Raw genomic sequence first — 24,199 nt, 5'->3', positions numbered from 1 at the left:
TTGCCTTCAGGTTTCAACTTTGGAGTGCTGTGAAATTTTAACTAGCTGACCTTTTCGTCTTTAGCCCCTAGCCCCTTTAGCCCCTTCCCCCGTTTACATGCTGGGAAGTGTGATTTTAACTTGACCAGGTAAAAACAAACTTGTGAACTCGCAATGTGTATTAGTTATGCTCATGCAGTCTGAATCTCTACACATTTGAAACATTTATCTTCTGCTGAACCTTGGCTCGAGTTTGTCACGGGATCCTTTATATTTATGTCTGAAAACTGAGTTGATTTGTATTTATCAATCACACAAAAGGTGATGGGAGAAATGCTTGCCGTTCTCATATGAGGCTCTTCTGTCCTGTGGTGAAGCAAGGGTACTAGAGACACTAAAGTATGCAAGGATAATGGGCCCCTTACACCTAAATAAGTTGGACCCTGTTACCGCTGCACCAATGGTTTACTATGCTCCTGCCATTTCCTTGCTTTTCCCAGTTTACATATTTCCTAATTTATTAAGAATGTTAATAATTTTCTTATCTTTTTTACTGTTTGTGATCTTACTAATTATCAAAGTTGTGTACTTTTTTCCTCCCTCCTCCTTTTGTAGGACTATATTAAAGGACTTTGCGAACCTGAAGTTGAGCAAAAATTAACCTATCCAAAGGAAATGCACTGTATATTTGCTGGTGCTAGGAATGTCTTTCTCAACAGCCTTATTCATGATACATGTGCTGATGTGTCAGTGTATGAACTTGGGGTTCTTGGCATAAATGGAAGTGAGGAAGCAGTTGTTCTTGCTCAGAGTCGCATACAACAATTTGTTCAACTTTTTGAGACCAATATGAGTTTGCCAAACAATAGGGAATCAGCGGTCAAGAAACAGTTTAAATGCTTTGTTGAAACGCACGCTGACAAATATACAATGGATCTGTTGCTTTTGCCTAGCTCCTTAAAGGAAGAACTTCTAAATCTTACAAGATACACAATGGTTTTTGAACCCGAAGAGCAATGTGGTTTGCCAGATTTTGAAATAATACATCACAATGGTAACCAAACTCCCGGCATGAAAAACGAAGACCAACCCTGTTTGGATGAAGTGCGAAGTAAAGCAAGTACCCCAGTGTCCGAGCTCACAAAACAAATGGACACAGTCCTTTCTGAATCAGCAAAAAAAAATGTTTCTTCTCTCAATGGCATGCTTCCGATTCAGGAGTCTTGTGTCTCCAAAGAGAGGCAGTCTTGTAAAAGACGCTGTTCTGACGTTGAAGAGCGGTGTACCAAAAAGCAATTTTCTCTTGACAATCCAAGAGAATCTTTTGGCACAGTGACTGTGGTGGACGTTGATGACCTGCTTTCTGACAGCTGCAGTGACTTAGATGATTCAGTGATCTTTGTAAAGGACTATGATGTCAGTGAGGAAACGGAATACAAAATTCTTGTGAACTTTTTCCAAACAATGGGTTACGACAAAGAAATCGTAGAAATAGTAATTGGTTTGTTAGGACAATCTGAGGAACCACTCAAACTCCTGGATGAAATTGAAAAGGAGCACAAAAGGGTACAAGAAGAGCAAGCAAGATCTTCTTGCAACCCTGGCTCCTCGAATGTTTTGAGGGACATTAGTGCAAATAAAATGAATATTTCAAAGACACTTGAGGAACTTTCCACTCTGAATGAGGAAAAAAGCAAGAAAAGCCAGCCAAATTACCCAACAGAGAAAACGCAAAAATCTGTACATCAAGTAACTGATTGCCAGGCAGTGAAACCTAAAACTTCAAAGAGAACTTTCAGAACAGCTGCCAACTTTTCTGTTAAAACCACATCAACTAAAACCAACCCTTTGAGCCTAGTGAAAAGTGATGACCTTGATGGGAGTTCAGATCCTAACTTCTTATCACGTGAATTGGTAAAAAAAGACCTGCTTAAAGACACAGAATTTATAGCAAGAGGTACTTCAAACGTTCCCCTGCAAAACACTGTCCTGGCCAAAGATACAAAATTGAAGAACCAATCTCCAGTGCTGGCTGATCAAAATAGTGGATTTATTTCCTCTACCCAACCAAGTTATAATTTGAACGTCCCACAAACTGAATGTCCCCCAAGAATTACTCCTAAACAACCAGTTGAATGTCAGAAATCTAATGTTGGAACTGGTAATCATACGCTAGAGACTAAAATGTTTGGCTCTTCAGATGTTGCAAGTCAAAGGTTTAACCTGGCAGCACCTGTTGAAAATATTGAAAGACAAAATCCAATTGGTCCCGCAGGCCCTGGGAGTCAAAGATGTCTGGAAGCTGCACCTGTTGCCAATATTAAGATGGCAAATAATCCTGATCTTTTGGGAAGATCTAGTTTTTTCCCCCCAGAGCCAAATGTGAATGCTCAGCAGTCTTTCCTTGGGAGACAGCAAGTATTTGTTCCTGCACATACTGTCAATGTTGAAGGACCAAAGCACACTGATCCTTCAGTCACTGGGAGTCAAAGATTCTTTAATACAATAAATGTTCCTTATAAATTGGAGTTACAAAATGAACCTGGTAAAGCAGATCTGAAACACATCATTATAGATGGAAGCAATATTGCAATGAGGTAAGCTCTTTCTCCATTCATTATACATTAGCTCTTTGTTTGTTGATTTTACAGCACATGCTGTCAACTTTTGTGTACAAAAATATTTTGGTGTGGTAGAACTCTGATGAAGCAGCACGGACCTTACCACGCGTGCCCTTAGTAAGGCACGCACTGCATTTTGGTAGATATAGTGTGCGTTCCCCCCCCCCCCCCCCCCCATTTAATTTACACTTCATTTATGCGATATATATGAATGATCTGTTTGCATTGGGTAATCTGGTTTCATTTGAACGATGAGTACAGTTTTATTTTCACTATGTTAATTTCCTGAAACCATGATGTTTCCCTTGCATTATCATTCATCAACATCTTAGCCAAGCATTGCGACTGCTGTAGCACCATGATATACTCAGAAGGTTGCTCATGTGCTGGAACAGGTACTTCAATATTTACCATTTGAACTGTCATGCAGCCAGCTAGATCGTTATAAAAGGAAAACATTATGAGAGGAGATTCCTTTAGTGAAAATTTAACTATCCTAGCTATTGAAATGAAAGGCTATTACCTCACTGAAAGTAGATCAGTAGTTTACGTCAAAATGAAGATTGAAAAGGAAAATAAAATATGCATGACATGGGGCATTGATGAAGGCCCACAACTATACTAAATCATTATCTGCTTTGATTGCTACCACAATCTGTATTGATGTCTTATTTTTCCGTCTCCCAATAATCTCACAAAGGAGCAGCTGAAAGATTGCGTGAATGGGCTGGTGAGGGAGTTCCTCCACCACTGGATTACTTTAATTTATCTTTTTTTTGTCCATTACCCCCACTTTGTCTCTTCTCTCCTCACACTTTACCTAGACCTCTCTGATCTCACCTGTCACTTTACCCCAGTTTCAAGATGTTTCTTCAGGTAATGGAGTAGTGCATCTGTCTTCTGTCATAATTATTATGCCTGCCAGTTTTTCATTCCAGAAAATATTTTCCCTGTAGCTAACAGTTGGTCATTCTACTTTTAAGGCAGCAGAATCGCTATTGAGCGTGTGTGAAATTCACATAATTTGTTTTCACAAAATTTTGGGGGAAATGCAAGTACTGACACTAAACAACAATCCATCAGTTAGCGCTACATTTTAGCATGAAAGGCTTCCACCCAAGGACAGTTTTCACTGTGAAAATGTCGCAAAAAGCACATGTGGTGCGAGCAACCGCTTCTATCCTTTTGGCCCTTTGTTATTTCCTTGCACGTGTTTGAGAACAGTACAGCAAATGGCGAGTAACTACTCAACATTTCTTAATTGTGTAATTTCAGGGATTTTGCATAAGAAGCGTAATACAAAATTCCTGAAATTATGTAATATTACGCCAGTGTTATTTAAATTTCATCTCAGTCTAATCATTATTACCTTTTCCTCATGTGATCAACACATATATGTAGCAGGACCCTTAAAAACGACATCTCCCAATGCCCTGAGGCTTCAGGCCAGTACTTCATCTATTGACAAGTCGTCTATTGCATCCTCTGTTAGGACCAGTTCTTTTCCAGCTGCAGTTTTTGTGTACTAAAACTCATCAGTCACATTTAGGCTGTTCAGTACAGTGACCTGGGTATTCATAAGAGGGATAGTGTCTTCTTTTTTTTTTTTTAATCTTCATTCGCTTCTAGGTTCAGCATGCTCACATATGTGCAACTACCCCAGAAGGAGTCATTCATACGGGATAGAGGAGCTAAGGGCTACTGCACCAAAACAATACATTTCGATTCACCCACCACTGGTTTCACAGTAATACACCTCAATGTGTCGGGCCGCAAATCCCCCCCCCCCCAACCCTTCTAAGATACGCGAAATGAAATGTGTGCCACCCTATCCGTGGCTGTCGCACGCCCATGCCAGCTTGATGATAAGGAAACGTAGTTGTGCAACAAAGACATTCTTTAAAGGAATGGGAATATTTTGAAACCGATAAAGCAGCTTAGGCAAGTCAATAACTTTCATCAGAGCCACTCTACTCTTCAGGGAAGGTGGAATGGTGATCCATTGGTCTACTTGGGACTGCAGGGTTTCCATATAGCATCCATAATTTTCCCGGATCGCAGTTGGGATATCTATATTGTAGAACATACCCAGATATCTAATGTGCGGAGTCTGCCATAGCAACAGGTATGGTATGTCCTGGCTATTTGTTAGGGGAACCATGATATATTTAGCCCAGTTAATCCGAAGGCCATACCAGTGGCACAATTCCATTATTTCCAGAATAAAAGGAGTTCAATTAATGCATAATTTTTAACCACCACCATAACATCAGCATACATGGATAATAGTTTGTAACCGAAGCACTTAGTGTCCCTTTCCTCTACTCCCACCCCCTGTCGACAATGGGCTTAACAGCTAAGGCAAAAAGAAAGAGCAACAGGGGAAATCCCTGCCGCTTACCTCCACCAATCATAAAACGCTAAGATAGCCCCTCATTTAGGCGCTACCTAGCAGAGGAAGCGGTATACAGAATCTGAACCTATTTTTCAAATGCCTCGCCCAGTCTGGATAGTACACTGAGGAGAAAATGACATTAACTGTATTTTCTTTTTGTCTTGCCAAGGCTCTTTGTGATCGAACCCTTCCTGTCCTTGTAATGAGCATCAAGGTGGACAGGCACAATTCCGAGGTCGATTGGAAATTGAATTTGAGGAGTCTTGACAGGAGCTTTCTGGTATGGTTCTGGCTGGTAATACAGGCTTGACCACACACGTCGGGTAACCTTGATTAGGGCCCTGATCCTGGTTGACTCCAAGGGACAAATTTGGAGCCTGTGTCACTAGAGGCTTTAGTTGCTTGAAATAGGGCAGATTGTATTCAATGGCTGCCAGATGATGAACAAGCATTAGAAATGCAATAGGTCTCGGATTTTTTTGAGTTGGAGGTAATGGCATTGTAAATGGCAATGTCTTGTAGCCATGTGTTATGGAGTGTATGCCTGTGGTGTGTAGTGAAAATATGTGTGTTGGATTGGACTAGTAGCAATGGTGCATGCTTTGCTTTAGATGAATATGTCTAAAAGTAAGTGCAGCATAGTGCGATTGCTACAATAGGTAATTGTAGATGCGTGAACAATTGATGTGTGCACTGATGGGTGGTGGTGTGTGTGCCTGTAGAAATTGTGCACTGATGGCTGGTGGTATGTGTGCTTGGTGGAAATGTAAATGTAAATGTACAGGAATTTATATAGCACAAATCACCAACCGGTCTCAAAAAGCTTGCTTAGGGAACCCGTCCTGGTATTCCCCTGTGAGATAGCCCCGGCAGGGTATCCGCAAGGTGAAAGCCAGGCATCCCGCCGCGAGGGGCCATTGTGGAGATTAAGCAAGCTATTGCCCAGAGTCGCAGAGTGTGAACCCGTGAGTTGAGTAGGCACCGGAGCGAGAATTGTCGAGTCCATGGACATTTTAGGACTCAAGACCCCGCCGAGCCGGGAATTGAACCCTGGTCCCGGGCTGACCTCTGCTTCCAGGTCTGCCTCCTCTAACCAGTGAGCCACACCTCTCCACAGCATGCAGTGCCTGGTGGAGGTGTGTGTGCTTGGTGAAAGGGTGCACTGACAGCTGGTGGCAAGTGCGCCTAGTGAAAGAGTGCACTGACAGCTGGTGTTGTGTGTGACTGGTAAAAGTGTGTGCACTGACAGCTGGTGGTGTGTGTGTGTGTTTGGTGAAAGCATGCACTGACATTTGGTGTTGTGTGTGTGGTGGAAGTCTGCACTGACGCATGGTGTGGTTTGTGCTTGGTGAAAGCGTGCACTGGCGGCTGGTGGTGTGTGGTTGTGTGTGTGGGGGTGAGTCTGTGGGGGTGAGTCTGTGGGAGTGAGGCTGGTGTGTGGTGTGTGTGTGTGTGGTTTTTATGTGTGTGTGGTCCTATGTATGTGTGTGGTGAACTTAGTTTTAGTGTTTTTCTCCTGCACACTCACACACTGTCCCTACAAACATGCACTGCTCACTCTGCACATCCACACTGTTCATCCTGCATAGTCACACACTGTTCATCCTGGACACTCGCACACTTAGCACCCTGCACACTTACACACTGTTCACCCTGCATACTCACATACTCACTAACTGTTTACCTTGCACACTCACAGACTGTAGTCACTGTCTGTAGGAAATGGGATCCCCGGCCGGCCAGGGCTTGCGCCACAGCCAGTCAGAAACCGCCACTCCTATGAAAAGTCGACCCCTGCTCGCCCTCTAGGTAACGCGGCGCGGGCAGCCAGGCCTATCTCGGAGGACATGTGAAGCATTTGCGCACGCACCCACCAACAACAACATCCCGGGCCTCCCACAAAAGGAACTCCACACCAAGTATATATGAGAATAGTCTTTGTATTAAGCATGACACATATAGACACACATTGTACAAGGTGCCAGGGGCACGGGCAGGGGCTACAGGGAAGAAGGTACAGCGCAGGGCCAAGGGACCACTGCCAGGAATCACATACAGGGGACATCTGGCATTTCAGGGGGGAAAGGACAAAAGTACATAAGTCTGCAGGGGTACCTGTAGGAAAGACACAGAGAATAAATCTCAAGGAGCACAATTGACATTTAGCTAGTCCTCTCAACAGGCCAACCGACCTTCGGGGGCTGGGACGCCCATAGTCTCAATGTCAGGGGTGGGGGGGGACTGCAGGTACCCACCGATAAGCCTAAACGTGGCAGCGGCCCACGAAGTGCTGGGCAGCTGTAGATGCTGGGGGCATCACGTTGGAGCCTCGCAGGCTCGGCAGGACAAGGGACAATGGTGGAGCCTCTCGGGCTCGAGGAACGAAGGGGCCAGAGGTGGAGCCTCGCAGGCTCGAGGTACGAAGGGGCCAGAGGTGGAGCCTCGCAGGCTCGAGGTACAAAGGGGCCAGAGGTGGAGCCTCGCAGGCTCGAGAGATGAGGGGGCCCAAGGTAGAGCCTCGCCGGGCTCGGGAAAATGAAGGGCCAGAGGTGGAGCATCGTGGGAGTCCTTCCCGGACTCGGGGACCAAAGGGGGGGGAGCCTCGCGGACCCACAGCACTCCCCAGGGCAGAGGAGCGTCCCGTAGCCCGCCCGCACTCACCAGTTGTTAGAGGCGGCGGCTCCACGGGGCCTCAGCTCCTTGGCGTGGTGATGGCGGCGCTCCCTCCTCCGGGAGAACCATAGACTGCCGGGTGCGCCTGGGGAAGCCCTCCCAGGGTCGGGCCAATCCCTGCGCGGCCCCGCAATGACGCGGTAGGAGTCCCGGCGGCCAGGACCAATGGCGGGGTGGCAATGCTTTCTCCGGGGCCGCCAATGGCAGCGCGGCCCTGGATAGGGAGGCGGGCACAGCGCCTCCACAGCCGACTCCGGGCTGCAGCGGTGAACTCGGGGAGGTAGCGAGGAGTAGGCTCCCTCGTAAATATGCCACGCAAGGGGGTAGGCGAGGTAGGCACTCGCTGGGCGTCTGGCAACTCCGTGGGGCAGGGCAAATGCCGGGTGGCACCGGCTCGATGAATCCAGCGCTCCCAAGCGCTAGGGTATAGATGCCGCGCTCCCAGCGCTAGGGATCAGAAGAAAAGCGCTCCCCAAAGGCCAGATGAAGGTAGCAAAGTCCATAGGGAGTCTAGGACCTCAGGTGGAGCGTAGCCGCTCCTAGAAGGGGGAACACCATCAGGAGTCCAGGAGTCGGGCAGGGCCCAGGGAGGCAAGCCAACCCTGAGCCCAAGCAGCAGCAGCTCCTGGTAGATTCAAGTGGAGAACAAGAACCACTCCAGAGTGTCACAGCACCCTTTTTATACACACATTCTTGGTCTGAAGGGGCAGGCAGGGGGAGAACCAGCTGGAACTGGTTATGGGGGGATTCTTTACACTGGCCAGGCTAGGAACATCAGCCGCACCCCAGGGGGTGGAGCCAGCATTGTCTGGGGAAAACCCAGCCTCATTCATGACACTCAAACCAGACAGTCAATCCACAAGCAGACCCAGGCTCACTCCTCCCCTCACATCAGTATGCTAAACACTCCATTCACCACCGGGGCAGACCCTCCCAGATCCTGGGAGCCAGGCTCACCAGCCAGCCCCGGCCAATCATACGCCAGGCACATATTCCACAAATATGCCAACTTCCAAAAGGGGGACTTTTACACTAGACACACTCATACCTCATATACCGTTGCGCAGCATTCAATCTCACGAGTTCATACATACCAGACTTGACCCTGCACACCCTACGCACCGGGAACTACAGAGGACTCATCCATTCCCCATGTATTCCTATGGAAGGGTAGGTCGCTCTCTCTCCTCACACTCACTCAGAGGGGGAATCACCATCCCCAGGTTACATATACCATAAAAACTTCAGGGGCGGACCTGCCAGATGGGCCACGTCCAACACATGCCCCTCCCAGCCCAAACGCAGGGTAGACCAATCACTACCGTGATGGACTTCCCTGCTGCAGGGCGATAGAACATGGACGTGGCTTGCGCTACCGAGCCACCCTCCAGTTCGACGCCTACCTGGGCCGATAGACACACCCAGGCTAAAAATTGAGAAAAATAAAAAAATTAAAAAAAATAATAAAGACATAGGTCCAACCAGGCTACCCCCCTGGCACGCCTTAGTTGTCCGTGACTAGGACCAGGCCCTAGGCCACCCAGATACCACTGGTCCCTGCGAATCCGAAGTGCGGGGTGGTAACCCCGGGCCCACAATAGCCCTTCTCCACTCCCTTTCTCAGGGTAGCCACGACTACCACTGTTCCTTCCACCTAGGGTCCACACCCTCAGGCTTGCCAGAGGTCACGGGCAAGAATGCCCCACCCTACCTCTACTTCTGAGGTTCCGCGTTCTCCCAGGAGAAACACCCTCAGAACACACTTTCCTAACAGTCTTGGAACTTCCTCCCTCCACTGGTCTTCCACCTGGGAACTAAGCGTTTTAGCTCTCCCCAAGGCAAGCCGCGGCCGCGCCAGCAGGTCTTCCTTGTCTGGGATACAACTAACATCAATTCAACAAAACGAGCCGCGGCAGTACTAGCCGGTCTCAAGGTTCAGCTCTCCCCAAGGCAAGCCGCGGCCGAGCCAGCAGGTCTTCCTTGTCCGGGATACAACTACCATAACTTTAACAAAACGAGCTGCAGCAGCGCCAGCCGGTCTCAAGGTTCAGCTCTCCCCAAGGCAAGCCGCGGCCGAGCCAGCAGGTCTTCCTTGTCTGGGATACAACTACCATAACTTTAACAAAACGAGCTGCAGCAGCGCCAGCCGGTCTCAAAGTTCAGCTCTCCCCAAGGCAAGCCGCGGCCGAGCCAGCAGGTCTTCCTTGTCCGGGATACAACTTAACATAAATTCAGCCAGGGCGACACCTGACGCCTAAACCACATTCAGCGGGGTACGGAACGCATGATGCATCAAAACACAATTAGCAGGGCAAAAAAGGGGGGGGGACACCTGACGCATCAAACACCTTCAGCGGTGCACGGAACACATGATGCCTCCAACACATTCATCGGGATAAGGAAGGACAAGATTAACGTTGATTCAGCAAGCTCCCCATCCCAGAGAACTTATACTCCATTACTCAGCATACCTCAACATTCATGCACATACCGTTCCCTAGACTGGTAGGACAGTTTTCCACCGCCCCTGATTCCTCAACCTGACCCTCGGGGCACAGGTACCATTACTCTAGGGCAGGGACAAGGACCATACATATTTGAACACAATTTTGCAACCACCACTGGATCCCACCCTTCTGGTGAATCCAGAAAACCATATTACACTAGGGAGATGATTTACCCTCCCAAGCTAGGGACACCTAACTCTCAGTATACATGTACATTTTTTTTTTTTTCTACAGAAAAGATATTTAAGTAACCCTTAAAACTTTCCACAGGACGGGTATTTCTAACAATCTTTAACATTTTTCACCGACATTTTTAGCAACCTGACCCTATGTGGCACAGGTACCATTATTCCAAGGAAGGGACAGGGACCATATACATTGAACATAATTATGCTGCCACCACTGGATCCCACCCTTCCGGTGAGTCCAGAAAACACATTGTACTAGGGAGTTGATCTACCCTCCCTAGTTAGGGCCATCTAACCAGAACACATCTTTCATAGGACATTTACGTAAACTCTTAAAACAATAATCTCTTTTCTTTGCGACCATTTACAATACAGAGTTTTGTAGGGAGGCCAGTTATCATTGTGGTACTGCGCAAACACAAGTCCGGATCCCACCGCTAGCCACCAGTGTAGGAAATGGGATCCCCGGCTGGCCAGGGCTTGCGCCACAGCCAGTCAGAAACCGCCACTCCTATGAAAAGTCGACCCCTGCTCGCCCTCTAGGTAACGCGGCGCGGGCAGCCAGGCCTATCTCGGAGGACATGTGAAGCATTTGCGCACGCACCCACCAACAACAACATCCCGGGCCTCCCACAAAAGGAACTCCACACCAAGTATATATGAGAATAGTCTTTGTATTAAGCATGACACATATAGACACACATTGTACAAGGTGCCAGGGGCACGGGCAGGGGCTACAGGGAAGAAGGTACAGCGCAGGGCCAAGGGACCACTGCCAGGAATCACATACAGGGGACATCTGGCATTTCAGGGGGGAAAGGACAAAAGTACATAAGTCTGCAGGGGTACCTGTAGGAAAGACACAGAGAATAAATCTCAAGGAGCACAATTGACATTTAGCTAGTCCTCTCAACAGGCCAACCGACCTTCGGGGGCTGGGACGCCCATAGTCTCAATGTCAGGGGTGGGGGGGACTGCAGGTACCCACCGATAAGCCTAAACGTGGCAGCGGCCCACGAAGTGCTGGGCAGCTGTAGATGCTGGGGGCATCACGTTGGAGCCTCGCAGGCTTGGCAGGACAAGGGACAATGGTGGAGCCTCCCGGGCTCGAGGAACGAAGGGGCCAGAGGTGGAGCCTCGCAGGCTCGAGGTACGAAGGGGCCAGAGGTGGAGCCTCGCAGGCTCGAGGTACAAAGGGGCCAGAGGTGGAGCCTCGCAGGCTCGAGAGATGAGGGGGCCCAAGGTAGAGCCTCGCCGGGCTCGGGAAAATGAAGGGCCAGAGGTGGAGCATCGTGGGAGTCCTTCCCGGACTCGGGGACCAAAGGGGGGGGAGCCTCGCGGACCCACAGCACTCCCCAGGGCAGAGGAGCGTCCCGTAGCCCGCCCGCACTCACCAGTTGTTAGAGGCGGCGGCTCCACGGGGCCTCAGCTCCTTGGCGTGGTGATGGCGGCGCTCCCTCCTCCGGGAGAACCATAGACTGCCGGGTGCGCCTGGGGAAGCCCTCCCAGGGTCGGGCCAATCCCTGCGCGGCCCCGCAATGACGCAGTAGGAGTCCCGGCGGCCAGGACCAATGGCGGGGTGGCAATGCTTTCTCCGGGGCCGCCAATGGCAGCGCGGCCCTGGATAGGGAGGCGGGCACAGCGCCTCCACAGCCGACTCCGGGCTGCAGCGGTGAACTCGGGGAGGTAGCGAGGAGTAGGCTCCCTCGTAAATATGCCACGCAAGGGGGTAGGCGAGGTAGGCACTCGCTGGGCGTCTGGCAACTCCGTGGGGCAGGGCAAATGCCGGGTGGCACCGGCTCGATGAATCCAGCGCTCCCAAGCGCTAGGGTATAGATGCCGCGCTCCCAGCACTAGGGATCAGAAGAAAAGCGCTCCCCAAAGGCCAGATGAAGGTAGCAAAGTCCATAGGGAGTCTAGGACCTCAGGTGGAGCGTAGCCGCTCCTAGAAGGGGGAACACCATCAGGAGTCGGGCAGGGCCCAGGGAGGCAAGCCAACCCTGAGCCCAAGCAGCAGCAGCTCCTGGTAGATTCAAGTGGAGAACAAGAACCACTCCAGAGTGTCACAGCACCCTTTTTATACACACATTCTTGGTCTGAAGGGGCAGGCAGGGGGAGAACCAGCTGGAACTGGTTATGGGGGGATTCTTTACACTGGCCAGGCTAGGAACATCAGCCGCACCCCAGGGGGTGGAGCCAGCATTGTCTGGGGAAAACCCAGCCTCATTCATGACACTCAAACCAGACAGTCAATCCACAAGCAGACCCAGGCTCACTCCTCCCCTCACATCAGCATGCTAAACACTCCATTCACCACCGGGGCAGACCCTCCCAGATCCTGGGAGCCAGGCTCACCAGCCAGCCCCGGCCAATCATACGCCAGGCACATATTCCACAAATATGCCAACTTCCAAAAGGGGGACTTCTACACTAGACACACTCATACCTCATATACCGTTGCGCAGCATTCAATCTCACGAGTTCATACATACCAGACTTGACCCTGCACACCCTACGCACCGGGAACTACAGAGGACTCATCCATTCCCCATGTATTCCTATGCGATGACACGGCCGGTTTTTTCTGTGATAAAATAGATGCCATTTACCAAAAAATCTCCCAATCTAACACATCCGTGGATGAGAATGCCCCTTCTTCCAGTTCCCAGCCTGGAACAGCCTGTGCTGCCCCAGCCTCACTATCATTCATACCTGAGATCTCTTTAGACCAGGTCAACTCTCTGATTGGGACCATTAAATCAGGCAGCCCAGTAGACCTCGTACCTGCCCGGGTCATGCACCTCATTGGGAGTGTCCTCAGCCCCTGCATTCGGACGGTGATTAACCGTTCCCTATCTGAGGGACTGGTCCCTCGGAGGTGGAAGGAGGCCATAGTCAAACCTATCAGAAAGAACACCGCCATCCCTTGGTCAGACATGACCAACCTGAGGCCTATCTCCCTCTTGCCATTCATCGGCAAATTGACTGAGAAGCATGTCAATCACTATCTCTCCACCTTTATTGAGCAGACTGGCAGCTAAGACCATTCTCAGTCCGGGTTCAGGCCCAGGCATGGTACTGAGACCGCCCTCCTCTCCGTCACGGATGCCATACGCATGTCCCTTGATAGAGGGTTGTCTGTGGTGTTGGTGCTGCTGGACTTGTCCGCAGCATTCGACACCATATCCCATGCCATTCTCCTTGCCAGATTAAAGGAGATAGGCATCGACAAATCTGCCCTGGCATGGTTTACCAGCTTTCTTTCAGAGCGGACTCAGACAGTGAACATGGGCTCCTTCAGTTCCACCTCGGCTAACATCATTAGAGGAGTCCCACAGGGCTCATGTCTTAGCCCTACGTTGTTCAACGTATATGTCTCCTCTCTGGCCGACATGATAAGGTCCTTTGGGTTCATGCCTATCTCCTACGCTGACGACACGCAGCTGCTGTTTACTTTTAAGACCTTTACGCCTGAGATTAGACAAACTTTCTCTAACGGCATGACTGCAATCGCCAGCTGGATGGCCAAAAACTTTCTACAGTGCAATGTGGGAAAGTCTGAGGTCATGTTATTCGGAGAGGCGAAAATCCTGTGGACCCCAGACTGGTGGCCTCCTAGCTTGGGACAGGCCCCGCCCCCCAAACAAGTAGTAAAGAACCTGGGGGTGCGTCTAGACCAGGACCTCACCCTTTTTCATCACGCCAACACCACTGCAGGGTCCTGCTTCCACATTATCGGTCTCCTTCGGAAGGTGTTCCCCCTTCTACCTGACGATACCCGGAAGACCCTGGTCCAGGCCCTCGTTTTGAGCCGCCTGGACTATTGTAATGGCTTACTCCTAGCAGCCAATGAGGGAGTGCTCAATAGACTACAGGTGGTGCAGAATACCGCAGCACGGCTGGTGACCAATACCCCCCCCAGAACACCGTCCCTCCCCCTCCTTAAAGCCCTTCATTGGCTTCCTATCCGGAAACGGATAGAATTCAAGATCAGCTGTTTAATACATAAAAGCTTACACAATCTGGGACCACATTACTTCACAGACAAATTTGTCTACCACCGTCCATCCCGCATCCTTAGGTCCTCCAACCAACAGCTGCTCCAAGTCCCTAGACATTATAAGACCAGACAGGGAGGCCGAGCCCTATCCATCATGGGTCCTCGTCTATGGAACAGCCTCCCCCTCTCTCTCAGAGATTGCCAGAGTCACTCAGTTTTCAGGAAACGTCTAAAGACTGTACTATTCTAGGAGGAGCTTTCGACCTGTCCACCTCACAGCACCGCGCGGAGATACACCTTCGGGTGTGATGCCGGCGCGTAACAAGCCCATAAATAAATAAAATAAATAAATGGAAGGGTAGGTCGCTCTCTCTCCTCACACTCACTCAGAGGGGGAATCACCATCCCCAGGTTACATATACCATAAAAACTTCAGGGGCGGACCTGCCAGATGGGCCACGTCCAACACTGTCACTCTGCAGTCACTGTTACTCTGCAGTCACACTCACTCTGCAGTCACTCTGCAGTCACACTCACGCTGCAGTCACTCTGCAGTCACACTCACTCTGCAGTCACTCTGCAGTCACACTCACGCTGCAGTCACTCTGCACCTGCACTCACTCTGCACCTGCACTCACTCTGCACCTGCACTCACTCTGCACCTGCACTCACTCTGCACCTGCACTCACTCTGCACCTGCACTCACTCTGCACCTGCACTCACTCTGCACCTGCACTCGCTGTCACTCTGCACTCGCTGTTACTCTGCACTCGCTGTTACTCTGCACTCGCTGTTACTCTGCACTCGCTGTCACTCTGCACTCGCTGTCACTCTGCACTCGCTGTCACTCTGCACTCGCTGTCACTCTGCACTCGCTGTCACACTGCACTCGCTGTCACTCTGCACTCGCTGTCACTCTGCACTCGCTGTCACTCTGCACTCGCTGTCACTCTGCACTCGCTGTCACTCTGCACTCGCTGTCGCTCTGCACTCGCTGTCGCTCTGCACTCGCTGTCGCTCTGCACTCGCTGTCGCTCTGCACTCGCTGTCGCTCTGCACTCGCTGTCGCTCTGCACTCGCTGTCGCTCTGCACTCGCTGTCGCTCTGCACTCGCTGTCGCTCTGCACTCGCTGTCGCTCTGCACTCGCTGTCGCTCTGCACTCGCTGTCGCTCTGCACTCGCTCTCGCTCTGCACTCGCTCTCGCTCTGCACTCGCTCTCGCTCTGCACTCGCTCTCGCTCTGCACTCGCTCTCGCTCTGCACTCGCTCTCGCTCTGCACTCGCTCTCGCTCTGCACTCGCTCTCACTCTGCACTCGCTCTCACTCTGCACTCGCTCTCACTCTGCACTCGCTCTCACTCTGCACTCTCGCTGCACTCTCGCTGCTGCACGCTGCTGCACGCTGCTGCACGCGGCTGCGCTCTGCTGCGCTCGGCTGCGCTCTGCTGCGCTCTGCTGCACTCTGCTGCGCTCTGCTGCACTCTGCTGCGCTCTGCTGCACTCTGCTGCTGCGCTCTGCTGCACTCTGCTGCTGCGCTCTGCTGCACTCGGCTGCTGCGCTCTGCTGCACTCGGCTGCTGCGCTCTGCTGCACTCGGCTGCTGCGCTCTGCTGCACTCGGCTGCGCGCTGCTGCACGCTGCACTCGGCTGCACGCTGCACTCGGCTGTTGGATTGGACTAGTAGCAATGGTGCATGCTTCGCTTTAGATGAATATGTCTAAAAGTAAGTGCAGCATAGTGCGATTGCTACAATAGGTAATTGTAGATGCGTGAACAATTGATGTGTGCACTGATGGGTGGTGGTGTGTGTGCCTGTAGAAATTGTGCACTGATGGCTGGTGGTATGTGTGCTTGGTGGAAATGTAAATGTAAATGTACAGGAATTTATATAGCACAAATCACCAACCGGTCTCTAAAAGCTTGCTTAGGGAACCCGTCCTGGTATTCCCCTGTGAGATAGCCCCGGCAGGGTATCCGCAAGGTGAAAGCCAGGCATCCCGCCGCGAGGGGCCATTGTGGAGATTGCCCAGAGTCGCAGAGTGTGAACCCGTGAGTTGAGTAGGCACCGGAGCGAGAATTGTCGAGTCCATGGACATTTTAGGACTCAAGACCCCGCCGAGCCGGGAATTGAACCCTGGTCCCGGGCTGACCTCTGCTTCCAGGTCTGCCGCCTCTAACCAGTGAGCCACACCTCTCCACAGCATGCAGTGCCGGGTGGAGGTGTGTGTGCCTGGTGGAAGCGTGCACTGACGGCTGGTAGTGTGTGTGCCTGTGTACAGAGATAGTTGGTAAAGTGTGTGCTTGGTGAAAGGGTGCACTGACAGCTGGTGGCAAGTGCGCCTAGTGAAAGAGTGCACTGACAGCTGGTGTTGTGTGTGACTGGTAAAAGTGTGTGCACTGACAGCTGGTGGTGTGTGTGTGTGTGTGTGTGTGTGTGTGTGTGGTGGAAGTCTGCACTGACGCATGGTGTGGTTTGTGCTTGGTGAAAGCGTACATTAATGGCTGGTGGTGTTTGTGCTTGGTGAAAGCGTGCACTGGCGGCTGGTGGTGTGTGGTTGTGTGTGTAGGGGTGAGTCTGTGGAGTGAGTCTGGGGGGTGAGTCTGTGGTGGTGAGGCTGGTGTGTGTGTGTGTGGTGTATGTGTGTGGTGTGTGGTTTTTATGTGTGTGTGTGGTCCTATGTATGTGTGTGGTGAACTTAGTTTTAGTGTTTGTCTCCTGCACACTCACACAGTGTCCCTACAAACATACACTGCTCACTCTGCACATCCACACTGTTCATCCTGCATAGTCACACACTGTTCATCCTGGACACTCGCACACTTTGCACCCTGCACACTTACACACTGTTCACCCTGCATACTCACATACTCACAAACTGTTTACCTTGCACACTCACAGACTGTAGTCACTGTCACTCTGCAGTCACACTCACTCTGCAGTCACACTCACTCTGCAGTCACACTCACGCTGCAGTCACTCTGCAGTCACACTCACTCTGCAGTCATTCTGCACTCGCACTCACTTTGCACCTGCACTCACTCTACACTCACTCTCCAATCACACTCACTCTGCAGTCACTCTGCAGTCACACTCACTCTGCACCTGCAGTCACTCTGCACCTGCAGTCACTGCACCTGCACTCACTCTGCACCTGCACTCACTCTGCACCTGCACTCACTCTGCACCTGCACTCTGCACTCACACTTATTCTGCACTCACTCTGCACTCACATTCAGTCTGCACTCAGTCTACACCTGCACTCACGCTGCCCCTGCACTCACTCTGCACTCGCTGTCACTCTGCACTCGCTGTCACTCTGCACTCGCTGTCACTCTGCACTCGCTGTCACTCTGCACTCGCTGTCACTCTGCACTCGCTGTCACTCTGCACTCGCTGTCACTCTGCACTCGCTGTCACTCTGCACTCGCTGTCACTCTGCACTCGCTGTCACTCTGCACTCGCTGTCACTCTGCACTCGCTGTCACTCTGCACTCGCTGTCACTCTGCACTCGCTGTCACTCTGCACTCGCTGTCACTCTGCACTCGCTGTCACTCTGCACTCGCTGTCACTCTGCACTCGCTGTCACTCTGCACTCGCTGTCACTCTGCACTCGCTGTCACTCTGCACTCGCTGTCACTCTGCACCCGCTGTCACTCTGCACTCGCTGTCACTCTGCACTCGCTGTCACTCTGCACTCGCTGTCACTCTGCACTCGCTGTCACTCTGCACTCGCTCTCACTCTGCACTCGCTGTCACTCTGCACTCGCTGTCACTCTGCACTCGCTCTCACTCTGCACTCGCTGTCACTCTGCACTCGCTGTCACTCTGCACTCGCTGTCACTCTGCACTCGCTGTCACTCTGCACTCGCTGTCACTCTGCACTCGCTGTCACTCTGCACTCGCTGTCACTCTGCACTCGCTGTCACTCTGCACTCACTGTCACTCTGCACTCGCTGTCACTCTGCACTCGCTCTCACTCTGCACTCGCTCTCACTCTGCACTCGCTCTCACTCTGCACTCGCTCTCACTCTGCACTCGCTCTCACTCTGCACTCGCTCTCACTCTGCACTCGCTCTCACTCTGCACTCGCTCTCACTCTGCACTCGCTCTCACTCTGCACTCGCTCTCACTCTGCACTCGCTCTCACTCTGCACTCGCTCTCACTCTGCACTCGCTCTCACTCTGCACTCGCTCTCACTCTGCACTCGCTCTCACTCTGCACTCGCTCTCACTCTGCACTCGCTCTCACTCTGCTGTCACTCTGCACTCTGCTGTCACTCTGCACTCTGCTGTCACTCTGCACTCTGCTGTCACTCTGCACTCTGCTGTCACTCTGCACTCTGCTGTCACTCTGCACTCTGCTGTCACTCTGCACTCTGCTGTCACTCTGCACTCTGCTGTCACTCTGCACTCTGCTGTCACTCTGCACTCGCTGTCACTCTGCACTCGCTGTCACTCTGCACTCTGCTGTCACTCTGCACTCTGCTGTCACTCTGCACTCGCTGTCACTCTGCACTCGCTGTCACTCTGCACTCGCTGTCACTCTGCACTCGCTGTCACTCTGCACTCGCTGTCACTCTGCACTCGCTGTCACTCTGCACTCTGCTGTCACTCTGCACTCGCTGTCACTCTGCACTCGCTGTCACTCTGCACTCGCTGTCACTCTGCACTCGCTGTCACTCTGCACTCGCTGTCACTCTGCACTCGCTGTCACTCTGCACTCGCTGTCACTCTGCACTCGCTCTGCACTCACTCTGCACTCGCTCTGCACTCACTCTGCACTCGCTGTCACTCTGCACTCACTCTGCACTCGCTGTCACTCTGCACTCGCTGTCACTCTGCACTCGCTGTCACTCTGCACTCGCTGTCACTCTGCACTCGCTGTCACTGCACTCGCTGTCACTCTGCACTCGCTGTCACTGCACTCGCTGTCACTCTGCACTCGCTGTCACTCTGCACTCGCTGTCACTCTGCACTCGCTGTCACTCTGCACTCGCTGTCACTCTGCACTCGCTGTCACTCTGCACTCGCTGTCACTCTGCACTCGCTGTCACTCTGCACTCGCTGTCACTCTGCACTCGCTGTCACTCTGCACTCGCTGTCACTCTGCACTCGCTGTCACTCTGCACTCACTCTGCACTCGCTGTCACTCTGCACTCGCTGTCACTCTGCACTCGCTGTCACTCTGCACTCGCTGTCACTCTGCACTCGCTGTCACTCTGCACTCGCTGTCACTCTGCACTCGCTGTCACTCTGCACTCGCTGTCACTCTGCACTCGCTGTCACTCTGCACTCGCTGTCACTCTGCACTCGCTGTCACTCTGCACTCGCTGTCACTCTGCACTCGCTGTCACTCTGCACTCGCTGTCACTCTGCACTCGCTGTCACTCTGCACTCGCTGTCACTCTGCACTCGCTGTCACTCTGCACTCGCTGTCACTCTGCACTCGCTGTCACTCTGCACTCGCTGTCACTCTGCACTCGCTGTCACTCTGCACTCGCTGTCACTCTGCACTCGCTGTCACTCTGCACTCGCTGTCACTCTGCACTCGCTGTCACTCTGCACTCGCTGTCACTCTGCACTCGCTGTCACTCTGCACTCGCTGTCACTCTGCACTCGCTGTCACTCTGCACTCGCTGTCACTCTGCACTCGCTCTCACTCTGCACTCGCTGTCACTCTGCACTCGCTCTCACTCTGCACTCGCTCTCACTCTGCACTCGCTCTCACTCTGCACTCGCTCTCACTCTGCACTCGCTCTCACTCTGCACTCGCTCTCACTCTGCACTCGCTCTCACTCTGCACTCGCTCTCACTCTGCACTCGCTCTCACTCTGCACTCGCTCTCACTCTGCACTCGCTCTCACTCTGCACTCCGCTGCACTCTGCTGCACGCTGCTGCACGCTGCTGCACGCTGCTGCACTCGGCTGCACTCGGCTGCACTCTGCACTCGGCTGCACTCGGCTGCACGCTGCACTCTGCACTCGGCTGCACTCGGCTGCACTCGGCTGCACTCGGCTGCACTCGGCTGCACTCGGCTGCACGCTGCTGCTCGCTGCTGCTCGCTGCTGCTCGCTGCTGCTCTCTGCTGCTCTCTGCTGCACTCTGCTGCACTCTGCTGCACTCTGCTGCACGCTGCACTCGGCTGTTGGATTGGACTAGTAGCAGTGGTGCATGCTTCGCTTTAGATAAATATGTCTAAAAGTAAGTGCAGCATAGTGCGATTGCTACAATAGGTAATTGTAGATGCGTGAACAATTGATGTGTGCACTGATGGGTGGTGGTGTGTGTGCCTGTAGAAATTGTGCACTGATGGCTGGTGGTATGTGTCCTTGGTGGAAATGTAAATGTAAATGTACAGGAATTTATATAGCACAAATCACCAACCGGTCTCTAAAAGCTTGCTTAGGGAACCCGTCCTGGTATTCCCCTTTGAGATAGCCCCGGCAGGGTATCCGCAAGGTGAAAGCCAGGCATCCCGCTGCGAGGGGCCATTGTGGAGATTGCCCAGAGTCGCAGAGTGTGAACCCGTGAGTTGAGTAGGCACCGGAGCGAGAATTGTCGAGTCCATGGACATTTTAGGACTCAAGACCCCGCCGAGCCGGGAATTGAACCCTGGTCCCGGGCTGACCTCTGCTTCCAGGTCTGCCGCCTCTAACCAGTGAGCCACACCTCTCCACAGCATGCAGTGCCGGGTGGAGGTGTGTGTGCCTGGTGGAAGCGTGCGCTGGTAGTGTGTGTGCCTGTGTACAGAGATAGTTGGTAAAGTGTGTGCTTGGTGAAAGGGTGCACTGACAGCTGGTGGCAAGTGCGCCTAGTGAAAGAGTGCACTGACAGCTGGTGTTGTGTGTGACTGGTAAAAGTGTGTGCACTGACAGCTGGTGGTGTGTGTGTGTGTGTGTGTGTGTGTGTGTTTGGTGAAAGCATGCACTGACATTTGGTGTTGTGTGTGTGGTGGAAGTCTGCACTGACGCATGGTCTGGTTTGTGCTTGGTGAAAGCGTACATTAATGGCTGGTGGTGTTTGTGCTTGGTGAAAGCGTGCAATGGCGGCTGGTGGTGTGTGGTTGTGTGTGTAGGGGTGAGTCTGTGGGGGTGAGTCTGTGGGGGTGAGTCTGTGGTGGTGAGGCTGGTGTGTGGTGTGTGTGTGTGTGGTGTATGTGTGTGGTGTGTGGTTTTTATGTGTGTGTGTGGTCCTATGTATGTGTGTGGTGAACTTAGTTTTAGTGTTTGTCTCCTGCACACTCACACAGTGTCCCTACAAACATACACTGCTCACTCTGCACATCCACACTGTTCATCCTGCATAGTCACACACTGTTCATCCTGGACACTCGCACACTTTGCACCCTGCACACTTACACACTGTTCACCCTGCATACTCACATACTCACAAACTATTTACCTTGCACACTCACAGACTGTAGTCACTGTCACTCTGCAGTCACTGTTACTCTGCAGTCACACTCACGCTGCAGTCACTCTGCAGTCACACTCACTCTGCAGTCATTCTGCACTCGCACTCACTTTGCACCTGCACTCACTCTAAACTCACTCTCCAATCACACTCACTCTGCAGTCACTCTGCAATCACACTCACTCTGCACCTGCAGTCACTCTGCACCTGCAGTCACTCTGCACCTGCAGTCACTCTGCACCTGCAGTCACTCTGCACCTGCAGTCACTCTGCACCTGCAGTCACTCTGCACCTGCAGTCACTCTGCACCTGCACTCACTCTGCACCTGCACTCACTCTGCACCTGCACTCACTCTGCACCTGCACTCACTCTGCACCTGCACTCACTCTGTACCTGCACTCTGCACTCACACTTATTCTGCACTCACTCTACACCTGCACTCGCTGTCACTCTGCACTCGCTGTCACTCTGCACTCGCTGTCACTCTGCACTCGCTGTCACTCTGCACTCGCTGTCACTCTGCACTCGCTGTCACTCTGCACTCGCTCTGCTTCACGCTGCTGCACTCGGCTGCACGCTGCTGCACTCGGCTGCACGCTGCTGCACTCGGCTGCACGCTGCTGCACTCGGCTGCACGCTGCTGCACTCGGCTGCACGCTGCTGCACTCGGCTGCACGCTGCAGCACTCGGCTGCACACTGCTGCACGCTGCAGCACTCGGCTGCACGCTGCAGCACTCGGCGGCCACTCGGCGGCCACTCGGCGGCCACTCGACTGCACTCGACTGCACTCGACTGCACTCGACTGCACTCGACTGCACTCTGCCATGGACAGCGGCAGGCGCAATACTTACATTAGATCTCCAGTGGGGGAGGAAAGGAGCTGCAGTCTGAAGAGGACTGGCAGGCTGGTAAGAATATCTAGGACTGGACCGCAGCATCGTGCTCACAAGCTTGGATTTCTGTACTGTAGAAAGTTACTGTGCTGCAGCCTTTGTGGCACTGAGCACCAGAGGCTCATAGTACTGGTGTTGCACACATTGCTTACAACAGAGAAATGTGCTGCGAAATACAGTTAAACGTGGCCACGTCGGCGTTCACCCTGCGAGAACCCCCGCAGTCTTCCTGTGGTTGTAACAGCAACAAAGTGTGCATTCAGTGTGTTCATAGAGCCCCTGCTGCCGCACAACTTGCCTTTGTTGCAGTCCTGCTAACAAAGGTTTTTTCCATTGTAAAATCTAACGACTCTTATATCATCAACTTCCAAAGGAGGAAAATCCAAGTTGGCCCTGTCTATATTCGAATATTACCCCTGCAGGTTACTCCGATCTCTGTAGCAGGCACTCGACCCACCGAGTTGTCCGACTTCTATTGTAGCATGCTGGTACCCTTTCCCGGGCTCCTGATAAACTCACAAAGCTCTACCTTGAGGGATGATTTAAATTGTGGGAGTATGAAATGTCCTTACAAGAGCACTGAATGCAAATAGGAATGCAAAGACAGCACGTACTTACATGTGTTATATGAGAGGGGGGGGGGGGTGGCACCGTGGTGGCGCACATCCTTCCCTGCCCTGAGATGTCAGCTAAGTGAGCCCGGGTCCCTACGGAATGAACTCCCAGGCAGAGGCATGTTAAGTAGCCAATACTGGTCGCGGAAGACTTACATCTGGGATGGGGGAGCTGTGGGGGTGTTTGAGGGGGGCGCTAGCCGCAGCTGCCAATGTACTGACCCAGTTCCATATATGCTGCTTAACACGGGTATACGCTTGCTTGTAAGCGCTCCCACCTTTGCCAGAGATCGGGGACAAAGGAGGGGTGGACGATGTGTCCAGGATCACACAGTTTGAGCCCGTGATGATCAATACAAGCGTTTTGGGGCACAAGGCTATGGCGAGGTATGAAGGGAGCACTGATACAAATGTTGCATATACATCAACAAATGTACTATTGCCACCTGAGTTGAAAAGTGCTGTGCTGCTTACTCTCTCCGATAACACCCTAAAATAAGTATAGAATGTAGCTGACCTGATAAAGCAGGACCAGGTGCTGACCTAAGGAATTCCAGGGAAGTTTTTTCTATGCAATTGCCAAATCATCCGATTTCATAATCATCTGTAAGAAATATGGTGCTCCTGTCATTTCCAAAACTTACATCCACATTAGTGTGTGTCTTAAAAAAAAAAAAAGTGTCTTAATTGACATACCTTGTGATAGAGACAAAAAAAATAATCCACTGGAAAATAAACGGTCCTTCACACGCTTGTGAGTAATTGTGCCTTTAAAAAAATAATCGTGCCTTAAAAAAACGACAACATATATTCATGATTTGCTGTGAATAATTCGTAAGCCTGGACCATTAATTTTGCCAATACCTTATAAATGCCTCATGAACGTACCTCAGCGAATCTGTATTAAAGCGG

General features: G+C 51.9%; 1 protein-coding gene across 1 annotated transcript in view; it reads left to right on the top strand.

Annotated features, from left to right (window-relative positions):
- Nucleotides 1-594: 594 nt before the first annotated feature.
- The window catches only part of LOC147663834 (NEDD4-binding protein 1-like), a gene marked incomplete at both ends in the record, with an annotated part of 112,528 nt that continues 88,923 nt past the window's right edge, over nucleotides 595-24,199 (top strand). The window contains one exon of the mRNA XM_086950169.1: nucleotides 595-2,576. Within this exon, the coding sequence (XP_086806295.1) occupies nucleotides 595-2,576 (1,982 nt within the window). The remainder of the gene's footprint in view (nucleotides 2,577-24,199) is intronic.

This window comes from Lissotriton vulgaris, unplaced genomic scaffold (genome assembly GCF_964263255.1).
Source record: "Lissotriton vulgaris unplaced genomic scaffold, aLisVul1.2 SCAFFOLD_4855, whole genome shotgun sequence".
In the NCBI taxonomy this organism is placed as follows: Eukaryota; Metazoa; Chordata; class Amphibia; order Caudata; family Salamandridae; genus Lissotriton; species Lissotriton vulgaris.
The sequence above is the reverse complement of the archived record's forward strand: the minus strand, read 5'-3'. Positions and strand labels throughout refer to the sequence as shown.